At 44.0% G+C, this 18,761-nt stretch overlaps 1 protein-coding gene across 2 annotated transcripts; it reads left to right on the forward strand.

Moving 5' to 3' along the window:
* Positions 1 to 5,656: 5,656 nt before the first annotated feature.
* LOC136496601 (uncharacterized) lies at positions 5,657 to 17,455 on the forward strand. Of its 2 annotated transcripts, none has more exons than XM_066492322.1 (14): positions 5,657 to 6,223; positions 7,223 to 7,361; positions 7,753 to 7,972; positions 8,058 to 8,158; positions 8,648 to 8,769; positions 8,850 to 8,941; positions 9,429 to 9,534; positions 9,992 to 10,146; positions 11,451 to 11,569; positions 11,704 to 11,834; positions 12,358 to 12,455; positions 12,582 to 12,796; positions 12,931 to 13,357; positions 16,691 to 17,455. In XM_066492322.1, exons 1-14 carry the CDS (start codon positions 5,759 to 5,761, stop codon positions 16,776 to 16,778), a joined length of 2,478 nt encoding a protein of 825 aa, XP_066348419.1. In that variant the 5' UTR covers positions 5,657 to 5,758; the 3' UTR covers positions 16,779 to 17,455. The 2 variants fall into 2 exon arrangements, with proteins under 2 accessions (XP_066348419.1, XP_066348418.1); XM_066492321.1 differs by having other exon boundaries at positions 5,658 to 6,223; positions 11,448 to 11,569.
* Positions 17,456 to 18,761: the final 1,306 nt, after the last annotated feature.

The raw sequence follows: 18,761 nt of genomic DNA on the forward strand, positions 1-18,761 counted from the left end.
AAAACTTCCTTTTCCAATGAACGATTCCAATGCTTCAGCTCTAGCTATCATCTCACGTGACACCATGCTGTAGACCTGAAGGAAGACAGTGGAGTGATGAATCAAAGTGCAGCTTTCTTGCCTAGATATTGCATCTTGGTAACTAAAATCGAATCAATAAACACAGCAATGAACAGGAAAATAGCCACAGTGTTAATTGATGCTTTACTTCTAATGCATAATTTACGTTTTGTCATCCTAAAATAAGCAATTGGATATAAAACAACACAAACCCTACCGTATGCTAAAAAAATAAGGCTTGCATGTAGCAGATGATATAGCCAAAGAAAAGTGAGAAGCAAACCCACAACAAACACCCCCAAATTTCATTCCCCTAAGTATCGGATCATTTTGGATGTGCAAATGCAAATGAACCCACCTTTTTTTTTCTATGAACCCGCGATCATTTTAGTTTGAAAATAGCCAAACACAAATTAATACATTAAAATTTTTAAGACAGCATTACAGGAACTTCATCGAGTAATTTATGGCTACAAAAATTATGTAAGCAATTTCCGGACTACATCTTACATGACATCTAGATGGAAGGGCACAAATTTGCAAACCACTGCAAATCCAAAAATTCAGTGGCTATCTCAAAGCTGTGAGGCAACACAAACGGACAAACCTGTCACAACCGATAAGAAGTGGCATGCAACCTTTGAACAAGCAAAAGAGTATGACATCCATGTTACTGGCATTCCTGTACAACAGGAATCCATGTGCCGCTAAACGAAGCTAAGAAAGAAAGCAAACTAAACACTTGGCTCTAATCCCTCATCCATCTTCGGTAACAAATCCGAATAAATCAATCTTTAAATCTAGGAAACTAAACACTATAGCTGAAGCACAAATAGAGTAGGGGAAGTGCCCATAGCTATCCATACCTAGTGGCTGGGCTTCTGTGGAGCAGGAGAGAGGCGGGGAGAGGGTGACCCGCCTCCGTCGCCGCGGAACTACGTTTGGAGGGGTGAGGCACCGCAAATCTGCCGCCAAGTTGAGCCATCGGCGCCACTGTCGGAGAGGAAGACGCGATGCGTAGCCGGGGTCGTCGAGCACAGGCACCTAGGGTTTCATGGAGCAGAGGAGCAGACGCAGAGCTGTGGAAGGAGGCCGCGTTGGGGGGGGCACCTGGGCCGGCGGCCAACGGCAGGGCACACACGCGCCGCGTTGTGGCCAGGGACGACCGCCGTCGGGGCCGACACGCGGAGCTCCAGCGCAACCCGGGGCTGGCGTGGCGCCGCCCGTGCCTCACGCGGTGAAGCGACGGCGCTGGGGCCCGCCGCCACACAGCGCCACATCGGGAGAGAGAGGAGAGAGAGAGGGAGGGGGAGAGAGGAAGGAAGGGAAGCCGGGGGCGGAGGCAATGGAGGCGGCGTTCCGCGACCAGGAGGAGAGGCGTCGAGCTCGGGAGAGGAAGAGGAGGCGAGATATTTTCAGAAGAATCCAGAAGGAGAAGCATAAGCTGTTGTTTATATTTGGTCGACCGGATTCGGACCAAACACAGTAGAAGCTGGCAAAATCAACGCAAAGCGATGAGGATCTGCATGAAGCTGATTCGAACGAAAGCTGCTACAAGCAATCTGGACCACACGATGAAAGATCGGACGGCAGGGGAAATTTAGGGCGACGTGGATGGACTGAGAGGCGGCCAAAGCAAACTGCTTTAATATATTAGAATTCTGCCGCGGAAAGCGTGCACTCTGCTTGCTTTTTCAACTTGACCATTGCATTGCATGCACCTCAAGCAAAACGATGCAGAGAGCTCAGCACAGCATCCTACTGGCAAGGGAACACGTGATTCTATTCTGCCTAGGCTGCGCGCCACGCAGAGAAGCATCCTACTGGCACGCCATGCATGCGCCCACGCGCCGGAGACTGCCGTTTCAAAGCCCGGCCGCGGCGGCGTTGGAGCGGGCGCGCGAGACGGCAACAACACCGGTGCTGACGCTGTCGCAGACGCGCGCGCAGCACCCCTCTTCCCTGCTCCGAGCGATCCCCTCGCGCGCCACCCAACCCCTGCATCCTCATGTATGTCATGCGGCCGACGGAGCCGGAGCGGCTGGTCGGGCTCCGCTCCCTGGCCGCCGCGAACCTGGCTACCGCGGCCGTCGGGGTCGCGGCTGAGGTGGCGGGCGTGTGGATGCGCTGCGGGATAAGGGAGAGGTGCGCGGTTGCGGCGGTGGCCGCGCTGCCCGTGGCGAGGATCGTGGCCATGGTCGGGATGGCGCGCGCGCAGGAGGTGACAGCTCTCGCCGTTGCCTCCGACGCCGAACGCGGTGGTGGTGGCAGCGCCGACGGGCCGTCGCACGACTTCGCCAAGCGGGAGACCAGGGTGGGTTGTGACTGCTTCTCTCTAGCTATCTAGCTTCTCGAGTTTCCTAGTTTTGTGAGTGAAGCTAGACTCGTGTGACTAGCTAGCCTGGATTGGATACGATCGATAATATAGGTCACCATCGTGCATGCGTACGTCGCATATATAATTCGGCCACAGTTCCCCCTCCAGTCCCAAACACAAAGTCATCAAGCATTTTTTTCCCCGAAAATACACAAAATGCAAATCCATGATTACTTCAACAGTGCAACATTTTCTTCATTATCTCCTCCTCCTCAACCCTACTTAAATGTAGTACTCATTTTTGGGATGGGAGGGGAATCGGGTATTTCTCCTTTACGTGAACAATGATCACCTAACACCTAAATAATCATTCTCAATTAATTCAAACCACATAATCCCTCCACCCACAAAGATTTCTAAGTATCCACTAATGAGCGGTTGATCAATCTGAAACCTGACCCAGCCATTATGTGAGAGTCAAAAGCTAGAAGTGGGCTACTTTAACAGGGGAATGAAATACTTTTCTCTCCATGCTTAATTTATCCTAAAATACTTACAAACTAATTCTTTTTTTATTGGTATACACCAACAAATAATTCTTTTGTAGAACCTTTCCATTTGCCGGTGTAGCATTACTTCTCTCTAACACATGGGACAATGAAGAATACGTGTGAGATATCACAGGTCTAGGGTGCTAGCTGTTAAAACTTTAAAGTTGAAGGGGTAATGGCGTGGCATAGTCACCTAATTTTTTCAGAAGTGTTTCACTTAGAAAACCATTTCTAACTAGTCCCGAAAGCAATGTAGCTTACAAACTATCCATAGAAATATATTTTTAGGATGGTTCTGTTAAGTAAACCACATCTAGAAATATAGATATTTTTAGAGGTGGTTGTCTTAAGATATTCGTCCCTAAAAATATGATTTCTAGGTGTTGTTGCTTATTTCAACCATCATTAAAAATGGATGATTTTGTAGAGATGGTTGACTCCTTAAAAATAGCTACAAAACAAATAAATTCATTTTTTCTCAAATAAAACCAGACAAAGACAAAATTCATATGAAAGCTGTAGAGAATTGTGAGATCTAAAACTTTGTAATTGAAGATTTTTTATTTGAAATCATTTAAGATCACATATGTATACTAAGTTATTAAATTTCATTCAAATTTTTTATTTTTTTTTCAAATGATCTCGGATAGAGACACACCCTTTTGTAAAAGTTGTAGTGATCGATAAGATTTGAACCTTTGTAGTTGAAATATTTTTCATTTAAGATCGTTTAGAAGCCAAAGCCAAAATATTTAATATTAAACTCGCTCGTATATGTTAATAAAAAGATAGCCTCATAATCTTGTGCACAACCTCCTCTACCACCACACCACATAGTCACCTATGACCAAAATAGGCATGCGATAGCTATACTAGTTGCGGCGGCACTTGGACACTATAAAATACTTTTTTATCTTTTAAATAAATTTTAAAAATCCAAAAAAATATTTTTTGGAGGCTGTTGACTGAGGCAATTGCTATTAAAAACCCTTTTTAGGGACGGTTAGCTTAATAAAACCACTTTTGAAAATTAAATTTTGAGTGGGGTTGACTTAACAAAACCACCCTTAAAAATGCCAATGTCGTAACGGTTTGAAAATCGGCCCTAAATCGATTTTAGCCATCTTAAAAAGGAACTTTTTATGTGGTAGTGACTTGATGTCTACAAAAGGTGCATCACATAAGTTTGAGATTGCGAGGGATCGGTAGTTGGCCGACCCTGTTTGACAAGGTTTAATTTCAAGCAACTCCAGCTTACTACTATAATGCCGCGAGGAGCTGTAGCCAATCAAGAAAAAAGAAGAAGATTGGTTTCATCACCTCCCACAGTTTGTCGTGCAGGAGAGAGATCTTCTGTCGTCAATAGTGCTGGAGCTACTTCCAGTTCTACTTAAGGCTAATCTTAGTTGGGTTTTCATGTCCTTTTCCAGGACTGATAGGTGTTGGAAACAATGTAAATAAGTTTCATCGCATAAAACTTTTATGATCTCTTTTTCGTTTAAACTATGTCATGTTAGTTTATTTAATGTCTATAAAACTCGCATAAAACTTCATTAAGACTGACATAATAACAAAAAGGACCTTTATTGGATTGGAGTGACAATGAGGCTAGAGCATGGTAGGATTTAGGAAAGCTCCTCCTTTCTTTCAGAAAAAATACATCAAAGTTGTTTCATGGGTAGTTGTGGCCAAATGGCTATGTTTTCTTTTTGGCAACAGTTGCGGCTCTGTTTGAACCGGTAACAGAAGCAGACATATCATATCACATGTTCTAACCCTAAACACTTATATATTTTCGTTGTCATAATCTCTTAAAAATTATACTATACAAGTCATGATTAACCCCCTACAAGAAAAATCTCCATGGTACATATATAGATAATAACATATTTTAAAGTTCACAAATCTACATGACACGTGCATCACTATTACAATAAGTAGTAACCACTACTACACTCATTTCATTCTAAATTATAAGATGTTTTGACTTTTCTAAATATATTGTTTTTACCATTTTATTTAGACATAGTGTATATCTAAGTGCATAACAAAAATAATATATTTAGAAAGCCAAAACATATGGTGTAGTAGATACAAATAATATTTATCTTCTAGCGCATGGGCGGATCCATATTCATGGTTGTGGGTGTGGCCGCACCCACAGGAAATTAGAAAAACAGTGATGATGTTTATTTTTTCATCATATATGCACCCATACAATAAAAAGCTACGCACCCATAAGGTAAGCGCACCCTCTTTAAATTTGTTTTAGCTCCGCCACTGTTCTAGCGTGTGTATATGCAATGTCTAAATCCACTACCATTGGGGGCGACACTTCGTACAAAAAATATTGACCAATGAATTAACAAAAAATTGTGCAACCCTTACATGTCTGGTAGTTAATCCAAGTTTCTACTATTTTGTAATCCCTCTATTTCAAATTACAAGACGTTTTAACTTTTCTAGATTAAAGTATAAAATTTTTATGCATATTCGTGCATTGAACGAAGGCCAGGTGGCTCTCATCTCACCCCAACAACAATAGTCTCAGATCTACCAGAACGAATTCCAGAAGAAAGAAGATTAATTAAAGTGGAAAAGGAAATTTAAACCAGCTGCGCCTGCAATTGCCAATCAGCAAAACAGGTCAACCTCGGAAACGTCCTCAGTCCAGGCAGCTCGTTCTCCCTCCGACGTCTGACCGCATCGACGGACCCTCACCGTCTTCCCGGTTTCTATTTCCGTCCCCGTCCCCGTCCCCAACCACCCGCTCCCCCGCTTTCCGTGGCCATGGCCGCCGCGCGGGCGCAACCACCGCCGCCGCGCCCGGATGCCTAGAAAGCCCCTCCTCCCCACCCGCGGGTCCACCACCCCTCCCCCGCTCCTTCTCCTCCGCCGCCTCCTCCCCCGCCGCCGCGCGACCTCCTCTCCCCCGCCGCCGCCCCCCCGGCGGAGGACCGCCGCCATGGCCCCCCGCTCCGGCGACTCCGCGGCCGCGGCGGCGGCGGCGGCCTCCTTCCGTATCGGGATGGTGCGGGTGGTCTCCTTCCTTGTAGGCGGGCTCAACCTCGCGGTGCTGCTGCTCGGGCTCTACCTCATCGACGCCGTGCTCCCGTCGGGGTGCGGCGGGGCGCTCGCTTTCGCCGCCGCGCCCGCTATGGCCGGGGTCCGCGTGCTCGCCATGATCGGCGCGGCGCGCGCGCAGCACGCCACGGCGGACGCCATAGCTAAGCGCCACCTCCACGAGGGCGACACCTCTGTCGCAGCTGATGCCGTAGCTCGCCACGAGATTAGGGTGAGCTCTACTTTCTGCCTCGGTTAGATTGGATTTGGTCGGCGCAAGCTGGGTTTGGTCAACGGGATTTTAGCTTAGACTGTGCTTAAACAAGCTCGTGACCCAATAGCTCGAGCTGCTGCTGTCTAAGTTTTCTCGTTGATGCGTTTTAACTTAGTTTTCAGGTGAATTTGATGCAAACACGGTGTAATTGATGTGTCTATGGCTTAAGATGTGACTACAACAAATTTCCCTAGCATTGAAAATGAGTGTGTGTATAAAAAAAATGAACTGGGGAGCTTATATGATCCACATGAGCAGACAGTGGACTTATGTGGTTAAACACATTGAGCCTATTGAGGCAGGAAGCTTATGCATAGGTTGGTTTTACTGTGAGCTCAAGGCAGGAAGCTTCTTCTGACCAAAGAATCTTTTGTTTGGTGTGGTATACGAGCTATGACTGGAAACCTGATTTCATATTTATATATGGGTCTATGGCTACCATTTGCATCGATTTGGTTTTGTTGGTATAGTCTAGGAGGTAGTTGCCTATCTAATTTGGAAGCACTCCATTTTACTGTCCGCTTGTTCATGCAGTCCAATTCCATCCCTGAGCTATGAGACACCTCAATTGCCAAAGTGTGTGGATAACCCCTTCTTGCTGTACTGTGAATTGACCTTATCTTTCCATCTATTTGAGCGTCATTCGTGTTTGCATTTTTAACCATGTATATGCCTGCCCAATATTCAAAACCAATGCTAACATAGCAGCACTCTGTTTAGAGTTCAGACATGTCAAGGAATCCTTGAAGAAGTAAACATTCATGGTTGCATTTTGCGAAGGTAGTAAGGCATATAGGAAGAGAGGAAACAGAAAAGATGAAAAAAATATGAAGTGAACAATAAAGTAAGGGGATAATAATGGAAACATTTTTAAATGCAGTTATTGCATTTCTACTTTAATTTTTCTTAGGAATTCCTGCTAACTTAACAGATTGCTTCGTTCATCTTGCTGGACAGGTGAGGTACAAACGCTGGTTGTGGTGGACCAGATTTGGTATGGCAGTTGGTGCATTGCAGTTGGTTGCAGCAACTTATCTCATGTTTGTCATTGTAAGAGATCTCTCGAAAGAAAGAAGATCCACTTCCTGCTTCTTTGGTATGTTGGTTGCCATTATGAGCCATTTATTTCTTAACTTTGGACATAATCCTTTACAAGAAGTTTTCGTTTGCTGGTAGTTTACAGTCACATGAGCTTCATACATACACAACGACACAAATAAAGGGGGAATAACTTGTGAGCACATTTTTCTTGAGGTTCCATATGGATTTTTTGAGTGAATGGTACCACAAACATTATAACTACTCTTGCTTTGAACAGCTTTTGCCTCACAATAAATGTACTGAAAAATAGTTAATCAATAGAATCTAGGAGCAACTCTTAAGAGTACGCGGATTTCATTATACTATCCTAAGGTTTTATTTTCTGCTGTACTAATCCACTCATTTACTTGGGCTTGAATAATTGGTTTGCATGGTTTATAATCTAGGACAGGATGAAGCTGATCAGGTCTCAGGACGAGCACTTATTGCTTTATTTCTTATCCTTTCCTGGGTTGTGGTCATTGTTCAATGCTTCACGGGTTCTGACATATTGAGGTGGCGATCATTTTATGCAACACATGATATGGCATGGAAAGCTCATTACAGGGAAGTGTTCGACCACGGAATTCGAGAAGCTTTGTGCTGCCTAGGACGTGCAAAATATTTGTAGGTGGCAGTCCAGTGATTTTACACTTTGGAACTCCAATTTTCGTATAATTAGTTGAGCTGATTGTTTTATTTACTAATTTAGAACCGTATTGGAAGAAGATGAGGTTTATTCTGTTGCAAGACTCCTTGGTGATTTGGTTGCATATCGTGCTTCTGGGACAGGACATTTGGAGCTCTTAGCAGGTTGGCTCTTTGACACTGTGCTTTCATATAACAAATCTCAGTGCTATACCTGGTTTTTCTTTTAATTCATTTGACTAGCAATTAGTCAACAAACATTCTGCAGTTTGCTGTATAACTGTCAAATCATGTATATAGCTATGTCAGGACTTCATGCTCACAGATATCAACAAGTAATTTCTATTAGGTTTAAAGTTCGAGTGTTTGACATATAAATAACATAATGGATTCACCAGTGTGTGTGATATGTTGTGTTCCTTTTCGCATAGACAGGTTATTTTAGTTAAAGAAAATCGTGCGTATGAATATTGATAAAAGAAGGGAGCATTGGTAGTTGGTACCCTACCTAGATAATAGTTACATTTTTTTGTGAATGTATCAAAAACATATGATTTCTACAAATCTATGTATTATGTTTCAATTGAATTGTTTTTTGTTATTACTGGTGTATCTAGAGGATACTGAATATCTCCTTTATTGTACATGGCATAGGGCTTGCTCTATTGCAGAAGCATGGGAATTTACCTGAATCGCAGACTGACCTTGTGGAGGCATCCCATGAGCTTATGCAAGAAGCTGCTTTCCTCCATCCATTTGCGGAAGCATGTTACACGGTACTGATACCTGTTGGTTGGGACATCATTTCTGCTCTTGCTAACCTACTGTGATCGCACCTGACATGGTTGTAATGCAGGGACCACTTCTTGATGTTGGACGAAATCCTATTCTGTTTCCCTGTGCATGGGTTTATAGACAAGGTGTGTTAACTCCATGGGCACGCAGAAGGTATCTCATAAGCTTTGATGCTTCTATTGCATGCTAATTTTTTAAAGTTTTATGTTTATGTTTATGGTTCAGACCTTCAGCGCAGTTCAGCTTGGCGTCTGTCTTTAAACTAGCTAAATGAATTAAGCTAGCCTCAGTATTATTCTGCTTAATCTTCCCTGTAGTGAAGTCGAATCTTGTTATATTTTCAATCTAAAGCCATTCCGTCCTCGTGACATGTTAACCTGCATTATTGCACTGAGAAAAGGTAGAATACCTTATTTATGTGTTGCTATGTAACAAAAAAAAGGGCAGACCCAGTGCCGGAGGCTCCCACATGAGTGGGGTCTGGGGAAGGGAAAAACCGAGGCAAGCCTTCCCCCCCGCAAAATCTGCGGAGAGGCTGCTTCGAACCCATGACCTGGTGACTCAGTGAGATAGCTCTCACCACTGCACCAGGCCTGCCCTTCTGTGTTGCTATGTAACAACTATATTTATTTTTGTGCAGACGCCCTGCACTTGATGGTGATAATTGTTGGCGAGGCCATGCGGCAGCCTTCCTTAGATTTGCTAATATACCACCTAAAGCACTTCTGAGAGGGCGTGTTTGCCAGGTAATATCATGTGTTTAGTGCCATCAGGGTTTATGAATACCGACTTAAGTGGGATGATGTGGTTATTTCAACCAGTTACACATAACATTCTAAAGTTCATTTAGCTGCTTTGTCCTTTATTTTTTTTCCTTCATTTAGTTGATCCTTAGCTGGTTCTGGATTCTGCTTATAACCTTATGACGGCCTTTTCTATAAATTATTTTGAGTTGGTTAAAGAATATCATGCTTTTGAGGGTCCATGGATATAACTGATCAATCTAAAGTAGCTTTGAACCTGACTTTGGCATGTTTATCCGTTAAGCTGAACCCTATTTTTTGTGCACACTTTGCTTGCATTCTGTTCATTGAAGGTATTATTGCACAATTGAGCAAACCAAAGTTGGTAGCGAGCATATACCTGTTGATGTTTCTTTGTAAACATTGAACTTAGGATGATCTGTTTTACTCATCAATGCAGAGCAAGCGTGAAGCTGCTTATTTTGTTGTAGTTCTCCATGACAAAAGAACTGTTGTTATTGGGGTTCGTGGAACAGAGACACCAGAGGATCTTATAACTGACGGATTATGCAGAGAATGTGCTTTTACTTTTGAAGATTTGGATGGACTAGTAAAGTAACTCCCTCTTATTTCTGCCTCTTCTGTTCTTATGTATCCTCCCTCTTTGTGTGGTTGACATTAATTGTTTCCCATTTTAAAAAGAAGAAATTAATTGTTTACACTAGGACCACCTGAGCTCAGTTTTTCCTTTACTAGATTCCTTTAGGACAGAATTAACATATGAACTTTCAGAAAATGATAGTTCAACAATAGGATCTGAATTTCTTTTTTGTTATGACCCTCAAAGTTCTGCTCTTTTGAACATTTTTTTAAAAACATTCTTACTTATTGGATTTGCTTATTTTTATAATCATTACCAGCTTCTTCAATAGAACCTTGTTCATGGCAAGGTGTTTTGCACACTGAAGGACTTGAATATTGCAATGTAATATGGCTTTCTATCATTCAGAGTTTATTGTGAATATTTTTTTATCGAACACGCAGAAGAACTGCATATCATTATATTAAGAAGAAGAAAGGAATCTAGATGACTCGTACAACCCCTGTAGGGGCAAAGAAGTTACAAAAAGGATTCACCAACAAACCTCAACCGCAACCAATGACCGTGAGCAAAACAATTATGGTCATATGCTTTGGAGCCCTTTGGCTCCCGCCATAAACCATAACGTTGCCTCATCTCTTATATCCCGCAAGATGGCAGCAAGATTAGGAGAAAACCCTTCGAAAATATAGCCATTCCTATTTCTATGTTTCCAAATCCACCATGCCACCAAAACAACCAAGGAGTTGAAGCTGTTTATTGTGAATATGAGTACTACAGCAGTGAGAATATTGTTGAAAGGTTCACATGAAAGTTCATCTGAACTATTGTTGTACAACTAACTGTGTGGCAACAAAATTCTTATCGTACTCATGATATCAGATCTTTTGTCATACAGCGTGTTTTTCAACTCAAACAAGCAAGACCTGCATGCCATTTCATCATTAAAGAAGAACACTTCCACAGACAACACTGTCCCACTCACCACATTATAAAACAAACATGCTGCAAACAGAGAGAAAAAGAAAAATGGCCTAAATAGGAATTAGGAAGGGCTCCCTAGGTTACTGAGGTGGCAGACTCCGGAGATCCTTAGCTCAGCCATCGCACTACAGTGTGTTTTAATTGATGAACTGATAAAAAAATGATGATTAACCAAGTCAATGACCTGAGGGGATCAAATCAACAAATTTTAGAGGATGGAGACCAATTTGCAGAATAATCCTCTATTTTTGCTCGTCTTTTCTTATTAAATGTTATTGTGCTATGTGTTATCCACAACCCTTGTTTTTGATACTATGTTCTGTTTCTTCAGTAGTGAACAATTACCTGCAACTACAAGAGAGAGAGTTATTTCAACATTTCCACATTATGGGCATGGTGGAATTGTAGAGTCTGCGAGGGAGCTTTTTATGCAACTAAATGAATGCGCAGGAGGTTTGATTTTCTTCTTTTCATACCAACCACTATTGCACTGATTAGAAGATTAGGTGCTACACATGAATTACACTGATTGATTATATATACGTAAAATGACTAATTTGGTCTCTCTTTCCGAAATGGCAACCCAGAAAACACATCATCTGGAAGACTTGGATTCCTTTCTACACTGCTGGGGAAGGGCAGTGGGTGTCATGGATATAAAGTTTGTCTTGTTGGGCATTCTTTAGGAGGCGCTGTTGCTACAGTCCTAGGAATGATGGTAAAGATGTAGAACCTTCAGTTTTATTTCAAGAATGCTCTTTGTTAAGTGTCATCCTTATGCAACCTCTATTACCGGTTTCTAATGTCTTTTCACCTAAATTTGGTGTGTTGCTGTAACATTTGGCCTAATTAGCTAGGTATGAAGTACGTGCATGTGTATGTATGTATCAGGAATACTTTTGGATCTGTAATCGCACAGATTCCAAAGCAACAAAACTGTGAGATGGACCAATCTGTCTAATATATTTATGTCTTTTTAGGTGAAACATCTTTTTTGTTACTTCTCTCATATGACTTTGTAGCACATAACTACTATATATGTTATACCCTATGAGCTTGAAATGCAAATCGGTACCATTTCAGCTCACATGGTCATTTTGCATGTTTTCAAACTAACTAGACCAATATAGGAGGTATATTATGTTTTCTGTCAATGCACTTTATCTTTTCTGCTCGTTAGTACTTTACCTTTTCTGTTTCCTTATGATTGTTGATTGGTTTTTAACTTTGTTGTTGACCAGCTTTTTGGCAAATACCCAGACGTGCATGTATATGCATATGGACCACTTCCTTGTGTGGACTTTGTAATAGCGGAAGCATGTTCGCATTTTGTCACAACGTACGAATAAACTGAGATCTTACTGTGGCTACTATTTTCAATGGAACTTCAGTTTTGGTGTGCTGTTCTCTTATCTAGGTTCATTAACTTCTGACTTGAGGTTACTTTTGCTCTGTTTCCTTGCAGCATTGTTTGCAATGATGAATTTTCCTCTCGCCTTTCAATCAATTCGATCCTTAGGCTACGATCTGCTGCAATAAGTGCTCTTTCAGATAACTCTCCAGCTGATACAGCAATGATACAAAAGCTCGCTCGAAGAATTTTGCATGTGAACAGGTATCATGATAATGGTCCTGATGATGGTATAATCCTGGGCTATGCTGATCATACAAGAACATCAGGTCGGCATAAATTTGTAGAAGTTTCTTTTACCTTCTCTTTGTGCAGTCTTAAATATGTATGGAGTCTGGTTTTGCATGCGTTTCACCCATCTTTTCTGTAATCATTTAACATATTACCTTTCCTCCTGTTACAGGTACGGCAGTACCAAATGAAAGACAAATTTCTAATCAGGTTCCATTATGCAATACTGAGCCAGACCTCCAAAATACGCAAAATGGCTTTGTTGGGTATAATGGATCCAATGCATCCATAGATGAGCATCTGAGCTGTGAAGGCATAAACAGTGGCCATGATGTGCAAATAATTCCACTTGATGGGGCTGATTCTAGTTTCAAAGAGCACCCGACATCTTACAGAGAAATACCAGTGGAGCCTCCTGAGATGTTTCTTGCAGGCTTAATTGTTCACATAGTGCGGCAAAGAAGAAGTCTCTTTCCTCTTTGGAAATGCTGGAGCATTCAGGAAACTGAACCACCATACAAAGCTGTTTTAGCGAAAAGGGAGAACTTCAGGGATATAGTGGTTACTCCTTCCATGTTTACAGATCACTTACCATGGAGGTAATATTTAACTTTATGTTTACCTAAATAAACTAGTATGGTGGCAAACTCAGCATTTGACCAAGATCAGGGGCAAAAACTAAGGTCGTAAAACTACCTATACCAGCCACACATTTTGAAATGGCAAAATAAAGGACAAAGTCTCAGTTGAGATGATAATTGAACTCCATGCACCATGCTTAACTATGCAACAATAAGATAAATTGTCCATACAATAGCAAGTACCTAATTAGTGAAAACTTGGGGCATTCAAGCCGATTTCTAATGTTTCTTGTTCTGGAGTAGTTGAAGTCTGTTCAATTGTGCAGAACCAATATTCTACTTTGTAATCCTATTAAAGATGCAGTAAAATATATTTTGGATTATGGAGTAGTTCACTGAGTATGCTCTTCAAGAGCTGCTCCTTCAGTCGCTAATCACATAGCCTTGTGCCTCTGTGCGTTTCCTTGGCCCTGGTCGTGTAGTCCTTGTTCACGGTAATTCTTGTACTAGGAGTGGACTCTTGACCCTCCTATGTATTATTTTTCTTCTTAATGAAATGACATGCAGTTCTCCTGCGTTGTTCAAGGGAAGAAAGTTCACTAAGTATGTGTTTCTTTGTTGGGAGGGTGGGGGATGGGATGGGGTGATCCCAAATTGGAGTCTGTTTGGTTCCAGGACAAAGGGATGGAACCGTCCCCGGAGGTATGCCTGCTAATGGGGCTAAAGCCACCCCGACCCACAATAAATAAGATAGCTCTTCTAATCTAACCCTACCCAAAAAAATAACTCATGAACCCAACCCAACCCGCCCCACCGCCGCTGGCAAACCCACCACAACCCGCCCACCTCATCCGGCGGAAGCTTCACCTTCAGAAACCCCCGGCGGAGGGAGGCGGATGCGGCGGCGGCGACCTCCAGCAGCCTGGCCACGGCGACGACGCCGGTGTCTGGCAGCAAGGGTGGCGGTAGGAGCAGCGTCCTGAGTTGCTCCTTCGCAGTGTACGTCAGCGAGGAGATATGCGGCGGTTCATGATCCCCACCGAGTACCTAGGCCACTCGGCGTTCACGGAGCTTCTCCAGGAGGCCGAGTAGGAGTGCGGGTTCCGGCATGAGGACATGATCTGGATCCCTGCATCGTCGAGGCCTTCGAGTCTTCGAGGGCATCCTCCGGTTCGTGTAGGGCAGGAAGTAGGAACCCGCCATGTGTTCGTCTGAATGCTCTACTCTGAATTTCTTTATTTAATTTTTTTTCCTGTTGCCATGTGCTGGACTGAATGCTATTCATTGCTCTAAATTTCTATTGGAAATGCTATTCATTGCTCTAAATTTCTGTTGGAAATGACGACAAAGTGGCGAGGAGGCTGGGATGGGTATAACCCGTCCAACCCGCCCCAACCCTTATTTCCTGTTAACCCAACCCGCCCCGACCCACGTGGTGCTAAAACCCAACTCCACCCATCCAAATGAACTCCACAGCAACACCCAACCCATAAAACCTATTTCCACCCGCCCCATTAGCAGGCTTACCCGGAGGAGAATATTCGGCTCAGATGCGGGTTCACTCCATCCCCAGGAAACGAAGGGATGGAGGCATCCCCTATGGTTCCCATCACGCGCGCCGTTCGCATCCATGATGGGCAGGTAGGGCTGCACGGATTGGGGCAGCGAGGTGACGGCAGGCAGGACGGAGCAGGTTGGGGTGCCGTGGGTCAGGGTGGTGGGTGCAGGGAGGCATGCCGGCCGAACCCCCGGTGGCGCATGCGCAGGGCGAACTCTTCGGGAGCAGCAGCACACAAAGATGGAAGAAAAAAATTGAGGGGGAAGAGAGGTGATGTGAGGATGAGTGTGCCCCGCAGATAAAAGTGATTGACGGTGTAAAACCCCATCCATGCCATTTTGCTCAACCACCCCAACCAAATAGAAAACAGGGATGGATCCATCCCTCGCAACCAAACACGTAATGGGACCGTTCCACCACCAACATCAACTCATCAAGGGTGGTTCCACCCCAGGACGCCCCCAAACAAAACACATGCTAAATGTCTAGAATCTGGATGAATGTGCAAGGCACTTTTGAATGGGAAAATAGCCATATGAGTGAAAATTGCCTAAAAAGATCAATATGCTCGCTGTTCACTTGCTTGCTCCTTGGGAAGGTCATGGCACAAGGAGCTGCGTAAGAGAGAAGCATGAAGGACTGAGCCACCAAGGATAGGAAGTTGGGAGCTATCGTCCCTGTCTGCCAAACTGGGAGGAATGAGCCTGGGAGTGGCAGCTGCAGCACCAGGCAACGGGTTATGGATGGGTTAGGAAGCAGGTGTGCAGCCACACGGGCAACCTGTCGAGGTGTGATCATAAGGATGCTGGCAGCAGGTTGGGGCAGCCAATTTGCTTCTGCTATTGGTCCTTTTCCATCTAGGGTATGGATTTTGAATCCTCAGCGGCGGTGGAAGCACCTCTACTTGATGCGAATGAACAAAAGAGGGGGCGGGGGCGAGGAATGACAGGAAAGAGCCATGCGGGCATGGGATCAATGGTTCTGGAAGAGTCCAGATGGTCAAGTGGATTGAGTAGGTTTTATGGTGGAGAATGAGGACCATTAGCTTGGACAGGCTAAAATATAGGGGAAGTATCCCTTTTGGACCTAAGACTAAAGTCGTGACCCTAGTGGCCTAGCGGCCCAAGTGTTTGGTCGATCCTGCTAGTGCGCATGGTGAAATGCATTTAATAAAGTCCCTGAACCGAGGTTCTTACAAGCCATTATCCCCCAAAAGGAAAATATAACCAACAGCTATCACATTTTATTCAGTGCATGCATGCCCAATCCTTTTAAACAGAAAACACGTCAAATTCACGTTCCTGAAAAGCACCAGCATGATTGAGCAAACTTTTTTAAGGGCTTGTTTGGATGCATTTGTATCCGCCTCAATCCACATTTGTTGAGGTGGATTATGGTCTAAGTTTAATTCCCACCCCAACACATGTGGGTTGAGATGAATACGAGTGCATCCAAACAAGCCCTAAAGTGGAAAAGCGTGCAGCATTTTTCCTACCGTATCGTTGTTCTTATAATCCATTAGTCTGTCACAAATCCAACATTTTGCTGTTTTGCAGTTTTGTCTTGTCTAATGTCGAGTATAACATCTGTTCTTCCAGTGCTGTGGTTATAGCATTTTCCATGTCAAGCCATTGCACTTCCGCTTCTAATATAGCATTTGCTTGTAGTATAACATCAGTACAGAACATGCCCTTAGCTGAATCTAAAGCAGCAAATTCAGTTGCCAGGCATTTTTTTTAAAACTGATTTCATCATCTGCAGTTATCCTGACACCCTATGCCTTGGCGATTCAGGTGCCACTTTGCTATGCAGAAAATTCTTGAAGCTCAAACGCCTATGAGACGTGCAAATTCCGATTCACCCATACAGCATTTGGTCTGATCAGGACAAAACTGTTGGCCCATGTACAGAATGACGTGAAGACAGAAATTATGAATGTCACATTTTGCAGCATGGTTTATTCCAGGCTGGAGGCATATTTCAGTCCTTCAGGCAGCCATATCTTGTATACAGAAGATATCAGTGACAGGGCCAAAATTGTGATGAGCTTATTGACAGTTAGAGGCGAATGCTTGAAGGCAGGCACAGACCACTGAGATCTGATCTCTGGCACAATAGAAATCTGGTTACTGTACAACAATGTATAATCAGTTACTCACCCTGGCGACCTGCGCGTGTACATTGGTTCCTGACGCAGCCGCCAGCCAGAACACACACCCCAGTTAGCTCCCGTTTATTCTCTCTTATTCATTGATTGAATCATTGTTCTGCAGCTGCGTCTGCTTGTCCATACCCATTTTTTATTCATGGCAAGTTATGGTGTACATAATTCAACACAGCGGAATTAGCTAGACTGACTGGCTGACAAGTGACAAGTGGCGATCAAGATGTGATTGTTCACCAAAGCTGAATACTGAATGGAAGTTGTGAGTTAAGTCGGTACCTTAGCAGAACCATACTACCTTGAATTAACTGAATACTCCCACATGCTGCAACTATTTGATTTCCTATATTTACGTTCTGGCAAGGCTCATGAACGCCAGGCTACCGCGTATTTATTGGCTGTCATTATCGTCTTTGTTTCATTCGTAAGTACTTTAAACACCAAATTCTGACTTACATGTTACAGAGCCTATGTATACGATAGCCTCTTGTACACACTGTTCCCTTCGTTCACTTGACTGCATATTTAGAGGGTGTTTGGTTCCATGGACTAAATTTTAGTCCACGTCACATCGGATGTTCCGATGTTAATTAGGAGGATTAAACATGAGTTAAATACAAAACTAATTACACACATGGAGACTAACTTACGAGACGAATTTATTAAGTCTAATTAACCCGTCATTAGCATATATTTACTGTAGCACTGCATTGTCAAATCATGGACTAATTAGACTTAAAAATTTCGTATTGTAAATTAGTCGTAATCTGTGTAATTAGTTATTTTTTTAGTCTATATTTAATACTCCATGCATGTGTCCAAATATCCGATGGGACATAGACTAAAATTTAGTCTAAGAAACCAAACAGGCCCTTAGGCTACTAGGCTTGTAATGAAAAAGCTTCTGGTGCTAACCGCAATTGTGGCCAGTCTCCCTTGCTTCAAGGGACAAACCTAATTGGACCAGTCTCCCTTGCTTCAAGGGTCAAACCTACCTGGAAAAACATGGAGCGTGCGATGAGCCTCCAGTAAATGCGTGGCGCCAATGACAGCGCACCGGCACTGCAAACCAACAGAACGGCACTTGAGCATTTTCTTCTCGGGAATAATGGTACTTGAGCATTGATGATCCCCAGCTGGACGCTGCCCTTGCAAGTGCGTAAACGTCCGTCCTTGGTGCGTTCGGTTACGTGCACAGCCACTTGTGCGGTTCTTACTCCACGTACAGCACGGTCAGTCAGGGGTGGCTGGGGCGCACGAGGAGGCCGTGCCCAAGTCCCCCCACCACACCCAGGACGCGCGTCGCGAGCGCACGTACACCACCACCTTCCCGTGAGCCAACCCGATCCTCCTCCAGCACCAGGCACCAGCAGCCGTCCTCGCTCACGGAATGCGCGAGGACCACAGCCCGGCTAATCGCAAAGCAGCAAAGGTGATTGTGTTGTGCCCGACGGGGAGTTGTTGCTCTCGCCAATTAACACCTCCAAAGTTGGAGGTGGGGAGAGCGGGGCAATGAATGGAACAGGGCACACACCACCCCCATCATCTCCAGAATTCCCCGGCTAATTAATCATGGTACAGTAGCCTGGACTCGAGAGCCCTTGATCTGCTGATGACACGACCGCGTCCGCCGCCGCTCGCCAACGACCGATCCGACCGGCCGACGAGCCGTGGAACCCGGCGCGTGACGCGACGCGACG

Source organism: Miscanthus floridulus, chromosome 12, assembly GCF_019320115.1.
Source record: "Miscanthus floridulus cultivar M001 chromosome 12, ASM1932011v1, whole genome shotgun sequence".
Lineage (NCBI taxonomy): Eukaryota > Viridiplantae > Streptophyta > Magnoliopsida > Poales > Poaceae > Miscanthus > Miscanthus floridulus.

Coding starts and splice junctions, on each gene's coding strand:
- LOC136496601 (XM_066492321.1), top strand. CDS start 5,759: ATGCCTAGAAAGCCCCTCCTCCCCACCCGCGGGTCCACCACCCCTCCC. Junction 11,570..11,703: donor ACTAAATGAATGCGCAGGAG/GTTTGATTTTCT, acceptor ATGGCAACCCAG/AAAACACATCATCTGGAAGA. Junction 13,358..16,690: donor ACAGATCACTTACCATGGAG/GTAATATTTAAC, acceptor TTGGCGATTCAG/GTGCCACTTTGCTATGCAGA.